The 20649-nt window shown below is 48.0% G+C and overlaps 1 protein-coding gene across 1 annotated transcript in view; it reads right to left on the bottom strand.

The window, feature by feature from the left end:
* LOC115548764 (integrin alpha-3) overlaps positions 1 to 7756 on the bottom strand; it is a 46323-nt gene extending 38567 nt beyond the window's left edge. Inside the window, exons 1-6 of the mRNA XM_030363590.1 lie at positions 7299 to 7756; positions 3730 to 3857; positions 2792 to 2883; positions 2567 to 2703; positions 1675 to 1781; positions 1420 to 1512 (exon numbers count right to left, since the gene is read on the bottom strand). Coding sequence (XP_030219450.1) covers positions 1420 to 1512; positions 1675 to 1781; positions 2567 to 2703; positions 2792 to 2883; positions 3730 to 3857; positions 7299 to 7504 — 763 coding nt within the window. The 5' untranslated portion in view covers positions 7505 to 7756. The remainder of the gene's footprint in view (positions 1 to 1419; positions 1513 to 1674; positions 1782 to 2566; positions 2704 to 2791; positions 2884 to 3729; positions 3858 to 7298) is intronic.
* Positions 7757 to 20649: the final 12893 nt, after the last annotated feature.

Raw genomic sequence — 20649 nt, 5'->3', positions numbered from 1 at the left:
TCAAACGCATGAGGGGGGGTATCCCACAAATCCAAACCAACGGCGTACAGCAGTTTTACAGGGAGATTAAGTGAACCCAGTTGGAATTAATATAGGAAGAGATACTCAGTAATCACGCCCTAAAACCTTTCTTACCTGTATGAAACAAACAGTATGCTTACACAAAGAGCACTTAGCGTGCCTGAAGCCGCAAGATACAGCATAATTGCTTAGCAGCAGGTTCAACCATTAAGGCTACCTGCTACATAAAGAAGAGATTAACTGTTATTTTAATGCAGATGAAAAACACGCTCACAAGCAAATTGTTATCGCAGTAACGAAAGATAGAAAGTGTAAAAAACACACACAATCCTCTGGGACAAAAGGCAATCATCACAGTGATGGATTGTTGAGTGTGGAGTCCCAAACATACAAACACACCTGCAGGCCTTGGGTGAGGCTAATAAAGCAAAGAGGAGGAGGTGTGACCATCCAGGGGCCCTAATGGGTGACGAGCCTCCTAGGTACAGTCACATGACTTTGTTGACAATAGGTGTTGAGGATAGGTTATTGATGGCATCTTTAAAAGGTAAAGACCGTGGTGACGCTCTGAATGAGGTCAAAATTGATTCTTTCATTTATTTTATCCATTGTTCAAAAGGGGTAACAGGTAAGGGGAGTTCAGTTTTTCTTAGTTTCATGGATTTTGGTCACAGTTTTCGTGACCAATAACGCTCCAGGATCTAACAACTGTCCGCTCCCCATCCTCTACCATACCGCAGGGTTAGGGTTAGGTAAGTTAACTTTATGTAAAGTTATGTGACGTTAAATATTGGATATTTGACAACTTTACTGTGGTCACTAGCACTACATTCTCTTTTGACCAGCAATCACTGCAACAACTAATGTTAGTGATAGTCATCGTTGTGGTTGGCTGTGTACATACTAAAGTTGAACAGTAAAAGTACCGCTAACTAACACTGCTTAGATTAATCATGTGTCACGTGTCTCCAAAATGTGCAAAGATCTAAGCAATGGAGACTATGAGTATCTGAAAATAGCAATTAAGAATATTAATTAAAGACTTCTCAAGTCTTAAATCCCTGCCTTACAGAAAGAAATCACTCTAAAAGTAAATTCATATAAATTATTTTTAAAACATGGTAAGTATATAAAAAAAAACGTTTTGCGTAAGCTGTACAGGGTCAGTATTCCCTCAGCTTAAACATAGCCAAACTATTTAAAGTCATGACAAACTTAATTTTAGATGAATTTCAGAAGGTATCTTAAGTACCGTTCCGTATTTTACCCATAAGCCATTATCACTAGGGATATCAAAGATGGCGACTATCTATTTGATTGATTCTGGGATTCATTCAATAAACAGGAATAAACAGCAGTTGGTGCATTGGTTTTTATAGTATGTTATAGGTTTATTACCGATGTAGGTGTGCCGTTTGTCCATGTTTGGAAAGGAGCTTTGTTCAGGATTGTAGAAAATCTCTGGATTCTCCCAGGATACATGGACATTACCTGGTAATCACACATAGACACACACAAACACACATACAGACAGACACACACACCAACATACAACACACACAGGTGGAACAAATATCATTAGGAGAGGAATTCAGATAGAATGAGAAAAGACCACAGATCAAATGAGAAGAGATGAAACAGAACTTAACTGACCTTGCCACACATAGCTTCCTGGAGCTCCGACCAGAACTTCCGTCTGACTGATGTCAGCTGATATCCCCATGTTACACATCACCTCTCCAGAGACGTCGCCGCGATGGCTGGAACACACAAAATCTCAACTCATTGCCTTTTGACATATTTCAACCCAGATATAGACGCGTAAAAAAATCATGTTGCCATTATGTAAACTGAGTAGTGGAGCTAATGCTCCTGCACCCGGGAATTTACATCAGTACCCTGATGCAACCAGTATGCAAAAAGCCTTCACTAACCCAAAGTGCCATCTATAAACCCAGATTAATACAATAAATACTCAATGTAAATAAGATTAAAACCAGACTAAAACCCTAAATAACACATGTCAAATGTTATCAAAACCAGGTTGAGACCATAAATAACATGAAAAATCAGATCAAAACCAGATTAAGACCTTAAATAGCCTACCACATTTAATCAGATTAGAACCAGATTACCCCATTAAATACCAAATGTATAATCATCTTGAAATAATATTAAAACCTTAAATACCACAGGTCAAATCAGTTAAAACAAGATTAAAACCTTAAATACAACATGTAGAACCAGATTCAAACAATATTAACACATGTAGAACCAGAATAAAACCAGGTTCAAACCTTAACTAGCACATGTTCAATCCGATTAAAACCTGATGAAAACCTTCAATACCACATGTAGAACCAGGTTAAAATTAAATACCAAATCTAAAACCAGTTTCAAACCAGATTCAACCTTAAATACCACATATAGAACCAGATTAAAACCTGAAATAACAAATAATCTTTGAACCTTAAATACCACATGTAAAACCAGATGTTAAAACCAGATGAAAACATTGAATACCATATTCAAAACCAAAGGTTACCTGCAGACTTGGTTTGGGTTCTGCCAGTGCATGCTGTCATGGTATTGTTGGAGATCGTTGCCGCGGAGATAACATTTGCCAATCATATGTCTTAATTTAAAGGCCCCATAAAGTTTGACAAAGCGGTGTCCACATATCTGAGGGCAGAATCAGGAATTATTGGTTGGATAATTGTGACCCATGATTTGACAATTTATGAGATGGTCCTTGATTGGATAGACTCACTAGGATTGGTCCAGCTGGCTGTTTCTGACTGGCTACTGACACACCAAGCCACATGTCCTCTATCAGGTCCTCAGCCTCATCCAGCTCAGTATCTGGTGGAGTACAGCAACCATTTACTTTAACAAACTTCACATTATCATATTGACCATGTCCAACTAAAATTGACCAAACTTTACTGTATCAGTTTACTTTATCAAACTTAACTTTCTCAAACTTACATTTACTATATTTTACTGTATCAAAATTCCCTATATCAAACTGAACTACATACCATTTACAATACAAAACTTTACTGTAGCAAACATTACTGTATTCAACTTTAGTATACCAAGACAACCCACATACATTGCTAGACTAAGAAAGCATTACTCCAGTGCTAAAATTACTGCAGGAAAAAAGTATCACAAATTTGTTGCGTTAAGTATAAAACAATTTTAGGATCCAAATCAATCTGGTCTGCTTTTGTGTTATGAGCTCACTAGAGCTCCCAGGTCATCCATTTTTCGATGGTTACCAACCAAGCATGCAGAAGCAGCATTTATTCTTAAGCTCCACAGATCTGGAACAAACTTCTAGATCTATTATAGCAGTTTGTTATTTCACCATCTTCACCACGCTAACCACTCAATATTCACCAAGAGACACTACACTAACACACTTACCACACCTTCTTCACCAAGAGACACTCCACTAACACACTAACCACACCATCTTCACCAAGAGACACTCTACTAACACTAACCACACCATCTTCACCCAGAGACACTCCACTAACACACTTACTGCTCCGTCTTACCAATATACACTCCCCGACATCACTAGACACGCCCCTACACCACTTAACACCCCCCTACGCCATTAAACACTCCCCTACGCCCTAGACATTCCCCTACATCACTAGACACTCCCCAAACGTCTGACATAAGGAGACTTGTTACCTGAGCCAAGCAGGGTGATTCTTGAGCAATCTGATTGGTCAGCAGTGATTGGACAGCTGTACACCCCTCCTGTGTGATTGGCTCTCACATAAGGCTCCGCCTTCTCCTTCGGGGCACCAACCAACATCCTGGAGATAAGATAGTGACACCTTCCAACATCCTTGAGTTAAGATAATGACCCCTACCAACATCATGGAGGTGAGATGGTTAAACCACAACACCCTCGAGATAAGGTGATTACACTACCAGTGGTGTATAGTAATGAAGTAAAAATACTTTGTTACTGTACATAAGTTGTTTTTCGTGATTTGTACTTTACTTGAGTATTTACATTCTAGCAACTTTCACTTTACCTCGCTACTTTTCCTAAATAAAATGTATACTTTTGCTTCGATACATTTCCCCTTTGTTACTCGCTGCAAAATAAAGTCAGAAGAAATTAGAAATATCACGACTTTGGGACTTGGGAACAGCAGGTTTGACCAATCAATGGGGGTCCTAGATAGCCTGGCACCGCCCACCTACCTACTTCCGCTCAATTTTCATTTCACTTCAGTACTAGGTCTGGGTCTGCTTCATATGCATGGATTCCTTGGAAGCCAGATTTTTGGCGGTCCAATCAGCGAACAGAGGGAGTGGCTGAGAATGATGACGTCGAGGTCGCGCGCCAGTTTCAGTTGTAGTCAGAGGAAGACCAGGAAGACAATGGAGAAGGATACGAGAGACGCTATTCGGTCTGTTGTGGGATCGCTCCCGAATATCGATCAATTAAAGCCGGAGCAAGAACAAGCTTTGCTGAGTTTTGTTGGTGGCCATGATGTTGTGGCGCTTCACCCCACCGGGTTTGGGAAAAGTTTGATTTTCCAGCTGGCTCCGTTAGTGGTGAAGGAGCCGGTCCCGTCGCATGAATATACGTCACGATCAAACGCTATGCGATTGGGTATGGCAGATCTAGAGTGCCACTGGGCAGATCCAATCATTTTAAAACTTCAACAGACACCCGCCTTCAAGTGAGTGAAGGTTTGTCAATTGGGCAGTTCCAGACCTTCTGTACAAATGAAATGAAGTACGATGGTCTGGTAGGACCAGGCTAGGTCCTAGCTATATTGGTAAGGTTTATTGATATTGAAGTGCTCTCAACCAATCACGGTTAAATTTTGTTCAGACTCACAGTAAGTAGAGTGTTGCCAGATTGGGCGGATTTGGTCACATTAGGCTGGAAAATCTGCATTGTACATACAATACATAGCAGTGTAGAGTAAATACAATTTGGGCAGGTTTTGAAAAAAACGCAGGATTTGTATAATTATTTTAACAAACATCAATCAATACCAATAGACGTAAGGTTGATTTGACCCAATAATGTTAGCATTAAGGGGTGAGAGATGGGCACCTGTCCAATAGTAATATGGGGCGAGGGACGGCCATCAGACTTGTCACTCAAACCTCCACGCCAGTTGTAAGGGGATTTGATGCAGGATGTATAAGTTGAGCTGGCGTTGATTGTCCATAGTTCCCTGGTTTATGTTCTTTAAGTTCTTGTAAGATTATTTCAAGTTGAAGTTCCTCATAAATGTAAGAACATTTTATGCATGACTATTTTGAGTTTTTTTTATTTTAGCTCATGTACCAATCATACATTTTCTGTGTCCCTGCACACAAAGCGTGCGTGTGTGCGTGTGTGTAACGTAAAAGTAGTAAAAAATAAATTAGGTCGCATTCAGGTGGTAATGGTTATCACCATCACCGTCTTTTACATTTATTAATGTAATCTCATTGAAGATCCATTTTCTGCTGTTGTCAATGTGTTCTTTACACAGACCATGTGAGGTGTGTGTGTGTGTGTGTGTGTGTGTGTGTGTGTGTGTGTGTGTGTGTGTGTGTGTGTGTGTGTGTGTGTGTGTGTGTGTGTGTGTGTGAGAGATAGATGAGAGGTTCCTTGTTTCCCACATAACGTCATAGTTAATAATTAGGTGTAGTTGTGCTGGAAATTCCCAATCCGATGTGGCAACACATGCTATCACACAAATGATACGCCATATAAAAGCTGAAACTCAAAGGAGTCAAAGGGTATAAGCCTCATCCTTTTGTGAGCTTTAGATTAATTAGATCTGAAGGAATAAGTTCAATAACATACCTTTCTAATTCATCACACACACACCACACACACACACACACACACACCACACACACACACACACACACACACACACACACACACACACACACACACACACACACACACACACATACACACACACAGAAGCTCAGCTATTCTTTATTTTCTCTCAAATGTATTCCCCAGATCACGTTAGCTATTTGTTTAACTCTTCACTTTATTTGTTTCCCACCATTTTAATTTGTTTAAATGGTTTGCATGTTTACTCCATTTAGACTCTGGTCAAGTCCCTTCACTTAATTTAAGCCATTTAACATTTCTTTAGGTCTTAAACTACAGTATGTGGCTTTACTAAAATATATTTTCAACGTCACCTTGAGCTACAGAACTCACCACATTTTCTACAGGAAATGCATTTTCTAGTTTGATTTGCAACTTAGGCTCTTATTAGCTACCTGGAGATTGGGCAAGGGTAAGATATAATATTTGAAAACAGATACGCAGTTTCCCACTGTTAGAGACACTAGGAGCAGGGGTGCTATTGCAGCCGTGTATTTTGGAGTCTTCCTTTGGTTATATTAATTTCTTCAATTTGGACAGCATCCAATGTGTATGTGTGTGTTAGCTTGATTAACCAACGTCTGTGTTAATTAACAACTTTACTACACCAAAAATACCTGGGATTATGTTGCCTCCCCTTCCCCTAGTAACACCACCCGACACCCTGGAGATAAGATGATGACACCACCCAACAACACCCTGGAGATAACATGACCAATCACACGGTCAACCTAATGAGACCTCCACATACTGAGACCTCCACCCAATGCTAATGAGACCTCCACCAACACATCCTCCCTGTTCACCTGGAATCATCATGAGTCCGGACTGTCTACAGTCTCGTTACCTACAGGTCACCTTGGATAAAAGCCTCTGATGAATGACTAACTGGAAAGGACGTCACTCCCTCCTCTCTCTGTCCTCTATATGTCCCTCTCCTTTACCCCCCTGTCTTTCTCCTCCCTCCCCCTCCCTCACTCCTCCCTCACTCCCTCCTCCCTCCCCCTCCCTCCTCTCTTCGTCCTCCCTCCGTCCTCTATTCCCTCCCTCCCCCCCTCCCCTCTCTCTCCTCTCTCCGTCCTCCCTCTGCCCTCTGTAACTCTCTCCTCCCTCTCCCTCCTTCCCTTCTCTCTCCTTTCTCCTCCGCCTCCCTCCTCCCCCTCCCTCTTCCTACAGAGGAGATTAGGTCTTTACTGATTAAATTATCTGATCCACACACACACACACCAAAACACACACACACACACGGTCGCATGTGCACAAACAAAAATGATCTTGAGTACATACAAAGACATGCATGAATGCGCGCACACGGACAAAAACACACACACACACACACACGCTGCCACACTCTCCATGGCAACAGTTGTTCAAAACGAGGTGTACTCACAGAGATCGGGTCCTGTGGAGCGTCTGCTGGTGGAGCGCCACGGAGAGGCCGAACAGACTGCCTGGAGCCCCGTGCTTGACCAGCGGTGCCTGGGTGTCCAGGTACACCGCCCGGTCCTGGGGCAAGAGCCCCAACAGCACCACCCACCACACCCCCCACCCCGGAGCCCAGCGGAGCAGGAGGAACACAGCAGGACGAGAGAACATGGAGACAAAATATGTGCTCTGGTCCAATGGCGTCCTTAGAAAAGAGAGGGAAGGACACGGGAAAGAAAAGGACACAAGAGAAGAAGAAGAGAGAAGGACATGAGAGAGAAGGAAGGAGATGAATCCACAGGAAGGAGACTATCGCTGGAGACACGTTTGGCGAGACAAGAAATCGTGAAACGCTACTTTATGGTCAGCATGTCAACACACACTTATATATCTCTGCCATTCTGTCTCTCTCTCTTTATCACTCTCTCGCCCCTCCTTTCTCTCTCTCTCTCTTTCTCTCTGCACTCCTCTCTCTCCCCACTCCTCTCTCCTTTTTCTCATTCATATTCTACAGCGTCTCCCCTGTGTGTCCCTCAGTGACCTGAACCTGTCTCTCGGACTCTCTGTCTTTCTACTTGTCTGCCTGTGTCCCTGTCTGTCTGCCTGTGTGCCTGTCTGTCTGTGTGCCTGTCTGTCTGTCTATAAATCCCATACAAGGACTCAGACAAAGTTAACAAACCACAAAAAATTCCAAGAGCGAGCTTTGTTAAAGGAACTGTTGGTGGTAAAGGACATGAAAATTGGACACTAATGCGCCTACTTCCTTTTATAATTGGATGTAAGATACCAGAACAGGAGCCTGCATGGGAGATTTTAATGGACCTTAAGGAAATTGTTGACATTGTTGTGTGTAACAGACTCTCAGAGGAAACATTGTGTTATTTATCTTGTAAACTACTGGATCATCGCAAGTTGCTCACAACTACCTTTCCGGACTTCAGATTGAGGCTAAAACACCACTTCATAGACCACTACCCTCATCTCATTCGCTGCTATGGGCCTTTAACGGAGTTGTGGACGATGAGGTTCGAAGCTAAGCATAGCCTCTTTAAAAAAGTCATCCCTGACACTCACAATTGGAAAAATGTGCTGCTCACTGTGGCAACCCGTCCCCAACCCCTCGGGCTGGAGGGCCCAGGGGAGAGGTGGTGGGCTTGTACCGGCTGCATCCGACAGATGGAGCCAGAGGCCGGCACTCCCGACACACTAATGAGGGGGATGGGAAACACCTGGGGCGGGGGGGTGAGACACGTTGTTAACCTGCGCTTTCCCGCATCCCAAAGGAGAGTTGGTGCGAGACGCTGGAAGTGTAACCAGACCCACGAACGAGCGGAGGGAGGAGAACCGCGCCGTACCCGGACCGATCAGACCCGCCAGAGAAAGCTCAATCCTTGATCTACTGTTTTTCCTAGCTCTCGGAGCTAGAGTATGATTTTCATTACCCTCCGGGGAGAACGCTGTTCAAACTAATAAATGCCCTCCGGGCTTTGAACCAGCCGCCAAGTGTGGGGATTCCTTGCCTCACCCAGACATTCTCGGGCCCGGTGGACATGGTGGAGAATGCAGGCAATTTGACCTCGCTACGGATTACAAGGAATCATCCGCCCAACCCTGATGCAGAACCCGGAAGCCGCCGCCGCCGTGGCCGCCGCACAGCGGCACCAACGAGAAATCGCGGAGAGCCTCGCTCTTCTCCGAGAGGCGGTGATATGGCTCACCCAACAAGCGGGGCGCGAGGCTCCGACAGCCGCGCCAACCAGCCACCTTACCAAGCTCGGACCGGACGACGACGTGGAGGCGTACTTGGAGGTGTTCGAGAGGACGGCCCGACGGGAGAAGTGGCCGGAGGACCAGTGGGCGCACATCCTGTCTCCCTTTCTAACCGGACCTGCCCAACAGGCCAGCCAGGACATGATGCCGGAGCACGCCAGCCATCACCCGACCCTGAAGCAGGCCATCCTGGCCTATTATGGCCATAGCCTCGCTGCCAGAGCCCAGCGCTTCCATGTCTGGCGATTCGACATGCGAGGCGCGGTGCACGCGCAGGTCTCCCAGCACGGACGGCTGATACAGAGGTGGCTCACAACGGGAGAAGGACCCAGCATCCTGGATCGGGTCCTTATAGACAACACCATCCGTCAGCTCCCCCCAGACGCATGGAGAACCTTCGCGCACCACCACCCCGACACCGTGGATGAGCTGATCCGACAGTTGGAAAACTGGCAGGTGGCCCAACAGCTGGGGGGCGGGCCCCGGAGCCGCGTAGTGACCAGCGAGGCCCGGGAGCCGGGCAACAGTGGGTCCCACCGAGACCGCAGACCGTCGCCCCGGGGCTCCGGGAGGACCGACGATGCTACACTTGTGGGCAAACCGGACACCTAGCCCGACAGTGCACCGGGAACCGGGACGTGTCCATGCCGTCGGCCTTCGCAGACGGGGGACGACCAGGACCGTGTCTGCTGACCAACTGCTGGGCCCACCTGACATCCGGAGCCCCAACTATCCCGGTGAGGGTGGGGAATAAGGACACGGAGGCCCTACTAGACACCGGCAGTGTGGTAACCCTCCTACGCCCAGACCTTGAGGGGGGACGGAGGGGCGAGCCCATAGAAGTCGCGTGCGTCCGTCCACGGGGACACCCGCACCTATGACACGTGCCACGTGGTCGTGAGGACCCCGCCTGCCGAACCCCGGCCCGAGTTCCCGGCTCCGGCGAGATCCATCGCGTCGGACCGGGCGGACGGTCCGACCCGCTTACGGGGCTCGGCCGGTCCCCGGAACCCCAGCGGAGACGTCGGAGGAGGACGGCGGGACCGAGGGGGACGGACCCACCCCGCCAGGCACCCCAGCGCACTCGGCGGGAGGGTTCCACCGAGTGAAGACGGCGGGGCCGCCCTTGGACACGCCGGACACCCTGACGGCGACCGAGCAGTCCGGTCCACCGGGAGGCTCCGAGAGCTCCCCGCTCACCGAGTTCTCGGATTTTCTCCCGACCGGGGGGGGGGGGGAGAACGCATCGACCCGGACAGTTCGCCAGCGCCCAGCTACAGGATGACGCCCTAAAGCACGCCTGGAGCCACGTCCTCGCCCATGAGGGACAAGCGAGGGATTCGGTGAGTCGCCTCCCACACCCTCACTTCAGCACCAGGGGGGGTTTGTTATATCGGGTCGTAGAAAAAGGGGGAGAAGTGGTAGAACAATTACTAGTACCCCGGCCCTACATTAGTAAGGTGCTATTCATGGCCCACTCCCACCTGCTAGGCGCTCACCTAGGCATGGATAAAACCAGGGAAAGAGTGCTAGCTCGGTTTTACTGGCCCGGGGTGAAAGGGGATGTAGTCCGCTATTGTCAGTCCTGCCCGGAATGCCAGCGTACGGCCCGGAGACCCACAGCACGAAACCCCCTGATCCCCATGCCAATCATTGAGGTCCCCTTTGAGCGGATAGCCCTGGATATTGTCGGCCCACTCCCGAAGACCAGCAGGGGACATAGATACATCCTGGTTATTGTAGATTACGCCACCAGATACCCCGAAGCCCTTCCCCTCCGCGCCACCACCACCAAGGCAGTAGCCAGGGAGCTAATGCTACTGTTTAGCCGGGTGGGGATAGCCCGGGAGGTATTAACGGACCAGGGGTCCTGTTTCATGTCCCGGGTCATGAAACAACTGCTCAGTCTCCTCCAGGTCTCCCAGCTCCGGACCTCGGTGTACCACCCACAGACCGACGGGTTGGTAGAGCGCTTTAATAAGACACTAAAGCAGATGCTAAAGAAGGTCATGGACGCTGACGGAAAAAACTGGGACCAGCTCCTGCCCCATGAACTCTTCGCAGTCCGCGAAGTACCCCAAGCCTCGACAGGGTTTTCCCCCTTCGAGCTGTTATACGGGAGAATACCCCGGGGGCTCCTCGACCTCGCCAAGGAGGCGTGGGAGAGTCGACCCTCCCCCCATCGCACCCTGGTTGACCATGTGGAGCAGGTGAGGGACTGCATGGCCCAGGTCTGGCCCATCGTCCGGGACCACCTTCGGCAGGCCCAGCAGGCCCAGGCCCGGGTCTACAACCGTGGGGCCCAGCTACGCCTGTTCCGGCCCGGAGACCTGGTCATGATGCTGATCCCGACGTCTGAATGTAAATTCTTGGCCAAGTGGCAGGGCCCGTACGAGGTCATGGAACAGGTGGGGCCTGTGAACTACCGGGTGCGGCAGCCCGGGAGACGAAAACCCACCCAACTCTACCACGTCAACCTTCTGAAGCAGTGGAGGGCGAACCTGACCCCGGCGGCGCCGGCTACCCTCGCCCTGGCCGCCCGGCGCGACATACCGGCAGTCCCCATGGGGGAAGATCTCAGTCCCGCCCAGAAGCAGGACCTTGAGGAGGTCATCCTCCAGCACCAGGATGTCTTCTCCGAGCTGCCCGGGAGAACTACCATAACGCAACACGACATCAAAACGGCGCCCGGCATCACGGTGCGCGTTCCCCCCTACCGGGTCCCAGAAGCCCGGCGGAACGCCATCCGGGAGGAAGTCACCCGAATGCTTAGTCTCCGCGTCATCGAGGAGTCTCGCAGCGCCTGGTCCCCAAACCCGACGGCAGTTTCCGGTTCTGCAACGACTTCCGGAAACTCAACGAGGTGTCTGAGTTCGACGCCTACCCCATGCCCAGGGTGGATGAGTTGATCGAGCGGCTGGGACCGGCCCGCTACTTCACCACCCTGGACCTCACTAAAGGGTACTGGCAGGTGCCACTCACCCGGACCGCCAGGGAAAAACGGCGTTTGCGACCCCGGGGGGGTTGTATCAGTACACGGTCCTGCCGTTCGGTGTCCACGGCGCCCCGGCGACCTTCCAGCGGATGATGGACCAGATCCTTCGGCCTCATCAGGCATATGCGGCCGCATACATCGATGACATCATCATTCACAGCGCAAGCTGGGACATACACGTCCGACAGCTGAGGGCGGTCCTGGCGGAGCTGAGGAGGGCCGGACTCACCGCCAACCCCGCCAAGTGCCGCCTGGGGCTGGAGGAGACGGCGTACCTAGGTTACCGGGTGGGACGGGGGAACGTCAGGCCTCAGGACAGCAAAGTCGCCGCCATCCGGGACTGGCCCCGGCCCACCACCAAGAAGCAGGTGAAGTTGTTCCTGGGCCTGGTAGGGTACTACCAGAGGTTTATCCCCTGCTTCGCCACTATGGCGAGCCCCCTAAACAAGCTGACCCGGAAGCAGTGGCGGCGCCAGAAATAATTTGTTGCAGTTGCTTAACAGTTGCTGTATGAATTCAAGGTTCAGGTTGCTGGTCAAAAAAAAAAACCTTGATCAAAACACCTGAATTTGGCAGAGGCACGGCCGGGAAGACATTTTCGGCACGGGTTGGGGTGGTTGCGGTCCCGTACGAGGCAAGTTTACAGTACAGTAACAACACAGACTAATCGCACCACTGTGATTGAGTGTGATCGTATCATTTGACAGTTCAACGTGCGCTATCTTTCTCCCTCTCCCTCACACACACACAGATATAAAGACGTAAAGACATAGAACAATATAGAGGAAGATCTTTAAGAAGGCCAACATGAAAATAGCCTAGCGGCATGTACACATTCACTGCTAGTCCAGGTGGCACTGCGGCCACACGACATATAACAAACAACATAGTTCTCTCAATCAACAGCCCGTCAGCAGTCCCCCAACTACAAGGTTAGCTGTCCTGTCAATAGTGGTGAATTGCACATCTCAGACCCACCGTCGCCACGGTACATTCCAAAGCATTCACATTAGTTGCGCGATACGTCTCAAATGTAGGCCTATGTGGAACATTAATACAATAGTTGCTATTATTGTTGATACTATTATACTTCATAATACTTCTATTAAGGGCGGATCATACCAGGCTACGATAAACCCATCCTTTGGCATGAGCCAAACCTAGAATCTAGTTCTACTTCAAAACAAAATCACATGGGCCCCAAGTCAATATGCTGCGACGGGCAAACTTAATAACCAAACGGCCTACCTTAAATCGATGTCTTGATCACAGGACGTCTTGCAATATTCCACTTTAATCCATACGGTTTAACACACCAACATTGCTAGCAAGCATGTGCTAACATTGTATTGCTAATTCAGAACTGTGTGGGCTGCAATATTTTCTTCCGTTTCTTGACCTCAGCATAACCCCCCTCCGAACAACTGCCAAGTCCAACACAAGTCTGGCTATTAACGAGCCCATCCTCAGCCTCGCCATCGCGAGTCGTGTTTGAACTTGATTTCTTTCGAAATAAAAAATAGTAAAAACTTGTCCATATTTTTTAAGCGCCAACGAGCCGGCAACGAACATCTCTGACTGATAATCTCGCCGCGAGATGTCCGCATATTTGAAATGTTATTTATTTTTATTTATTTTTAAGACTATGCTATTAATGAAATTATTGTTTCATGTACATGAAATAATAATTAATTAATATTGTACATATTGCTTGGGATAGTTTGTGTTAATGGGAGGTGTTTCAGGCACGTCCAGTGGGGAGGAGACCTCGGGGAAGACCCAGGACTAGGTGGAGAGATTATATCTCAACACTGGCCTGGGAACGCCTCGGGATCCCCCCGTCAGAGTTGGTCAATGTGGCCCGGGAAAGGGAAGTCTGGGGCCCCCTGCTTGAGCTGCTCCCCCCGCGACCCGACCCCGGATAAGCGGATGACGATGAGGATGAGGATGAGTTTGTGTTAATTGTGTGTATGTTTTTTTTTTAATCTGTTCATGTCACTTACAGAGTGTGCGCATGCCCAACGCTCGGGAACTGGGCACGGTGAGGGGGAGGGGAGGAGAGGAGAGTCCCAGGCTGACTCGTGTTGATTTGAACGACGGTCCAGTCACAGCCCTGAAATGTTGACGCTACTCACTGATTATGCACTTAATCTGGTGATTCATATGACAGGAATGGTCGGTATGGTGACGGGTACCGCATTCGGCAATAGGTTTAGTTGAACTTATTTAATACCATTTTACGGAAAATGGCATTATTTCAAATATGTTGTTCGAGTTTGACAAAAAATCAGGGGTTGCTCTGGGGTTTCTGAGTAATTGCTTGGAGTTGCTATAGCAACGGCAAGCAACCGTTTGGCGCCGCCCCTGCCCGGAAGGCTTTACCTGACCGGGTGAAGTGGTCGGAGGCAGCCGAGGGTGCCTTCGAAACCCTGAGGAGCGCCCTCTGCTCCGAACCCGTCCTAATAACCCCTGACTTCTCTCTGCCCCTTATAGTCCACACAGACGCGTCCGAGGTGGGGCTAGGAGCGGTATTCTCCCAGGTACGGGCGAGAGAAGAACACCCGGTGACATACAACAGCCGGAAGCTCCTCCCCAACGAGAGGAATTACTCCACCGTGGAGAAGGAGGCCCTGGCCATCAAGTGGGCCCTGGACAAACTAAGGTATAACCTCCTGGGACGGGAGTTCATGTTGGTGACCGACCACGCACCACTGAAGTGGATGGCCGGCGCGAAGGACATGAACGCCAGGGTGACGAGGTGGTTCCTGGCACTCCAGGTACTACAGGTTCTAGGTGGACCACAGGCCGGGCAGGGAACATGCCAACGCTGACGCCCTGTCCCGCCGAGACATGTGCCTAGGGGCGGTCGGAGACTACCAGGGGCGTGAAGCAGCGGTGGAGGAGTGTGGCAACCCGTCCCCAACCCCTCGGGCTGGAGGGCCCAGGGGAGAGGTGGTGGAGGGCGTGTACCGGCTGCATCCGACAGATGGAGCCAGAGGCCGGCACTCCCGACACACTAATGAGGGGGATGGGAAACACCTGGGGCGGGGGGGTGAGACACGTTGTTAACCTGCGCTTTCCCGCATCCCAAAGGAGAGTTGGTGCGAGACGCTGGAAGTGTAACCAGACCCACGAACGAGCGAAGGGAGGCGAACCGCGCCGTACCCGGACCGAGCAGACCCGCCAGAGAAAGCTCAATCCTTGATCTACTGTTTTTCCGAGCTCTCGGAGCTAGAGTATGATTTTCATTACCCTCCGGGGAAAACGCTGTTCAAACGAATAAATGCCCTCCGGGCTTTGAACCAGCCGCCAAGTGTGGGGATTCCTTGCCTCACCCAGACATTCTCGGGCCCGGGTTGCCACATCACTCTTTCCTCAAAGCACCAGCAAATGATGGCCTACCCAGTGGCGGATCTTCCATTACGCAAACCTAGGCAAGTGCCTAGGGCCCCAACCAAATCTGTCTTTATTAGGGGCCCCCAAATCTGACCCCCCCAGCCATTACTTATGTAAAGTAAAAAAAAAAAAAACATTTCTAGTAGAAAAAAATAACCAAAATGTCAACATAACGCCGAACTAATGCCTAAATAATAATTTTCCAGCACACATGCCCCCCTCCATTGTGCATTGGATTAGTCCAGAATATGATTACGTAGTAACGCGCGCAGCGCAAAATAACATACTTCAAACATAAGCAGAGGGATGCGACTCGGTGAAAATGAAGCGGCGGAATTATGACAGTGGTTGTGCTAAACGAAAACAAAAAGCTGAGAAGAAAAGAATTGCAGATACACTGCCGAAATTGACCTCATTTTTTACACCTGCTGCTGCCACAGCAGCCGCTGCTGAACTTGCGACAGGCTCTGCTGTTGGGGAAAATGATGAAGTGGAGGTGGAGGTGGAGGAGGAAGGAGGAGAAGTGGGTGCCGAAGGAGAAGAGGTGGCTATGGAAGCCGAATGAGAGGAAGATGAAGACGAACAGGCACGTGCACAGATAGACCCCAAGTGGTGCTCAAGCACCAGCCCTTGTGCCCTGGTTGAGAAAAAGTGCCCTTTTTTTCTTGAGCCCAATTTTTTTTTTCATTCATCAATATTTTTAGAATACAAATTAGTTTCTCTTTCATCATTTCCCCAAATGTGTTTTGATATCTGAGGGGTTATTTATTTGAGTTCTTGTGAGAATTTCGCCCCGACATGCTCCGCGGCATAGACGTGGAATACGTATTCTATGCTAGGCTATGCTCCCGGGTGCTCACAAGCCCCCGCCGCGCCTCTCTCTCCTCATCCCCCACATCAGTGCTGAGCGCAAGGCCACACCGGTGCAGACTACGTCTTCACTGACCTGCAGCATCAGACTAACAGGTAATGACAGTGTTTGTGCAATCCCCCAACGTTGTTTTTTTTATAAATTAACAACAACATTAGTGCCGCTGAAAACATTACGTCTGAAAACATAACTGGTCCGACGTTTCCTAAAAAAATAAACAAACAACTAACTTGATTTCAAAGCATTGCCCAGCTGTTTACTGACGTTTGTCATGTTAAATGACATTATTTGTCTGAAAGTGCATATTTTGTGTTGTATAAATGCCGTTTAGACAATTTCGAAAGTATGTTGAATTTATGTTTAGAAATGTCACCAAATTCACAGCTAGAAAATAGCAGGTAAACTATGCTAGCTCTCGGTGTCATGCTATCCTTGTCCCACAATTGTTTAACGTGATATTTATGTATCTCTTCGTTTTGCCTGTTTTACAACGATCAAACTTGTATGAGTAATTGCAGAGGGTGAAAAAGAGTAAAATAAGGGAAATGTAAGCTAGCTGTCTAATCCTGCCAAGAGGAAACACAGGTTGAGAAGAGCATAATTAGTGTAATGCTGCTTATGCTTTAACCTTCAGAAAACAGTAAAATTATTATCCATAACATTCATTTATCTCTTTTACAAAATTTGCAGCATAATGCCAAAAAAAGACAGAGTCAAAAAGCAGAAGGACAGGGAACTGCAGCAAGCAGCTCAGAGTAGCCGCTCCCTTTTGACTTGGATCAGGCCATCAACAAGCCAATTAAATGAGGGAGAATCAGTTACCCTACCTGGTCCAGGGGAGCCCATCACAGATGAGGAAGGACAGACTCAGTTATGTTCAGGGGCAGCAACAGAAACAGTGATGCCTGAGGAGATGAGTGAAGGAGAGGGTGAAGTGACAGCAGCCCCCTCTACATCACAGCTAGGGCATGTGGAGGAAAGAGCTGAAAATGAGGATGCAATTTCCAAAATAGCCACCATGCCATACCCTACTGATCCGTCCCATGTTGACGCATTTAATATCACGTGCAATGAGAGCTACAAAGCTATGTGCTGCAGTGTAGGGCCCTGTCAACCAGAATTTTTTTTCCCCAAAAATGATGAAGGGCGGTCATTCCAAAGGCAATGGTTTTCTGGAAATGGGTGGCTGGAGTATTCCCCAAGTTCAGATTCAATGCACTGTTTCAGTTGCCGGCTTTTTCTACCTGAAGATAAGTATTAAAGCAGAAAGGAGTGGAGAAATGGTATCAGAAAGTGGAATACTGCTCTTGAAAAAATCCAGCAGCACTCTGTCACAGAGGTCCTCACCTCACACATGACAAGCATGGTGAGGTGGACCAATTATAGAAAAAAGGCACTCCAGACATCATTTGATGTATCAGACGTTAAGGGAGTGGAAGCCAGAGAGCGAGAGAGGCAGACAAACAGAGAGACACTGACCAGGTTAGTAGATCTCACAGTGTATCTCGCAAGGCAGGGACTAGCATTCAGAGGTGATAATGAGAGTCACTCGAGTAACAACCGTGGGAACTTTCTGGAACTTGTTAATCTGTTTTCCCGCTATGACAGTGTGCTGAAGATGAATACAGAAAACATTGCAAACGTGAAAGTCACCAAGAAAAGGCCCCAGGTGTCACTGCTGTCAAACAGAAGCCAAAATGACCTGATCACAGCACTGGGTACTTACATCAGGAGGGAGATCCAAAGAGAAATACAAGAAGCTCAAATGTACTCAATTCTCTTGGATGAAACCACAGATGTTTCACACAAAGAACAGGTGTCATTTGTAGTGCGATACCTACATCAAAAGCAGATTAAAGAGAGATTCATTGAAGTTTGCAACATTGACACGACAACAGGGCAGGAGCTGGAGAAAACTGTAGTCTCCCTTCTACAGAAGAATGGTCTGGAGGTGAAAAATATGTATGGCCAGGGCTATGATGGAGCAGCCAACATGAGTGGCATGTACAATGGCCTTCAAGCCAGAATACGCACACTGAATGAGAAGGCCCTCTATGTGCACTGCAAAGCACACTGCCTGAACTTGGTCCTGGTGGAAGCCTCAAAGTCAAACAAGCACTTTGTGACCTTCTTCAACCTGGTTGAGAAGCTGTATGCCTTTTGCAGTGGCTCCTCAAAGCGCCATGCTGCTTTAGTCAGATTGCAGCAGTCCCTGCATCCAAAGGGACATATTGTGGAGCTCAAGAGGATTTCAGATACCCGTTGGGCTTGCAGGGAACAAGCACTGAAGGCCCTTCAGAAAAATCTGGAGGCTATTATGATGCTCCTCAATGAGATCTGTGAAAGAATTCCACCTGACCTGGCCCTAGGGGATGCAAAAATGTACAGTAATGCGATTAACTTCGCATTCATCCTCTGCATGGAAATCACCACCCCAGCATTTGAAGTCACTGCCCTTGCATCAAACGCTCTGCAAGAAGAAGGACTGGACCACTCCACAGCCTACAAGCTAATTGATGGTGTTATTCACACAATACAAGCATTGAGGTCTGAGGAGAAGTTTGCCGAGATATTTCAAGGTGCGTCAGAGAAGGCAGAGGCTCTCAACATTCCTTTACCTACCGTTGTGCCTGGCCAGGAGAGGAAACGGAAAGTGCCAGTGCGTTTCAACCAAAGCACAACTGCATCACAAGTGAGTGATGAGATTGACTCTTTGGAGTCATACTACAGGAAGAATGTGAACTACACATTTATTGATACCTTGACTGCAGAGCTCAACAGGAGATTCCATAGGAGCATCACTGGAAGTCCAACTGGCTCAATCATACGGTCCTTCCACTCTCTAACAGTGTGTGCCAACTGGACAAGCACCCCAAACCCAGAGGCAGAGGAAGCTGTCCATGTTCTTTGTGACTTCTATGAGGAAAATGAGGACCAGCTGAAGACAGAGGTAAAGGTGTTCCACTCCAGCTTTCCCTCGAAGAACCTGCAAGAAATCCTTGCCATTGTGGAGGAGAACTCTGGCCAGCTCATCTTTCCAATATTTGTGAAGATGTTAAGGATCTATGCAACACTGCCAGTGACAACAGCTTCAGTGGAAAGATCCTTTTCAAAACTGAAGATTATAAAGAACAGGCTCAGGAGTCTCTGTGGGGAAGAAAGACTCTCTGACCTTCTCCTGCTTGCCATTGAGCAAGACATTGAAATAAATCACAGTGAAGTGATACAAATCTTCCAAGACATGGCACCAAGGAGGATGCTCCTGTGAAGATCCTTTTATTTATCCAGAGCAGAGTTTTGATAAGTTTTAAGTTTTTTTTAAGAATATTGTTCGATTATTTAACATACTATTTGCTTATACAATATGGCCTTGTTTTGTCTGTTTATGCCTGTTATTCATTTATTTATTCACTTTGATCATTTGATCTAGTTTTTTAACACAAATAAATATATAAGTTGAAAACCTCCTTTTGTGTTTTTTTTATTTATTATTATTATTTTTAATTTCATAAATAATTTTGGCGATGGGTGCCCTTTTTTTTTTTTTGAGCACCTGCCCCCCAAAATGTCTGTGCACGTGCCTGAAGACGAAGATGATTTGGCGGTGAGTAGTGCTATGCCATTTACCACTAGCAGCAGTGGAAACAGTTTCCTAATTGGCGACGACCCTGCTCATTGGCCAGAAAAGTTGACAGACTCCGAGCGTTGCTCAATTGTACAGAAAGGACCAGTGCAATTATGAGGAGATTTCCCCCAGAACACACAGGGCAGACGCTTTACAAGCACGCACTACTATTTAAATATGGCGAAAAAATCCAGAGGTCCTGGCTTGTGTACAGTAAAACGAAAGACCGCGCTGTTTGTTTCTGTTGTCGGCTGTTTGGCGATTGTAATAAGCAGCGGTTCTGCACTGACGGCACGAACGAAAAATGTATCAGCCTTCCTAAAAGAACACGAGAAGTCTGCTGATCACCTCGCAAATATGGCTGTTTGGCGAACGCTTCAGCAACGGCTCCAAACAGGTAAAGCCATAGATCATGTAAATCAATGCCATTATTACACACTTGGCCGAGCGCAACAGCTTTTCGAGGCCATTCAGAGAAGCTGTATGAGCATGGCAATGGGAATTTCTTAGGCCAAGTTCAGCTGATGGCTCAGTTTGACCCTGTGATGAGGGATCATGTGAAGAGGGTAGCTGAGAAACCACATTCTGAGAGTTATTTCAGCAAAATGATCCAAAATGAAATAATCTGCTTGGTGGGAAGCTGTGTGACGAACACAATT

This window comes from Gadus morhua, chromosome 1 (genome assembly GCF_902167405.1).
Source record: "Gadus morhua chromosome 1, gadMor3.0, whole genome shotgun sequence".
Classification (NCBI taxonomy): Eukaryota; Metazoa; Chordata; class Actinopteri; order Gadiformes; family Gadidae; genus Gadus; species Gadus morhua.
The sequence above is the reverse complement of the archived record's forward strand: the minus strand, read 5'-3'. Positions and strand labels throughout refer to the sequence as shown.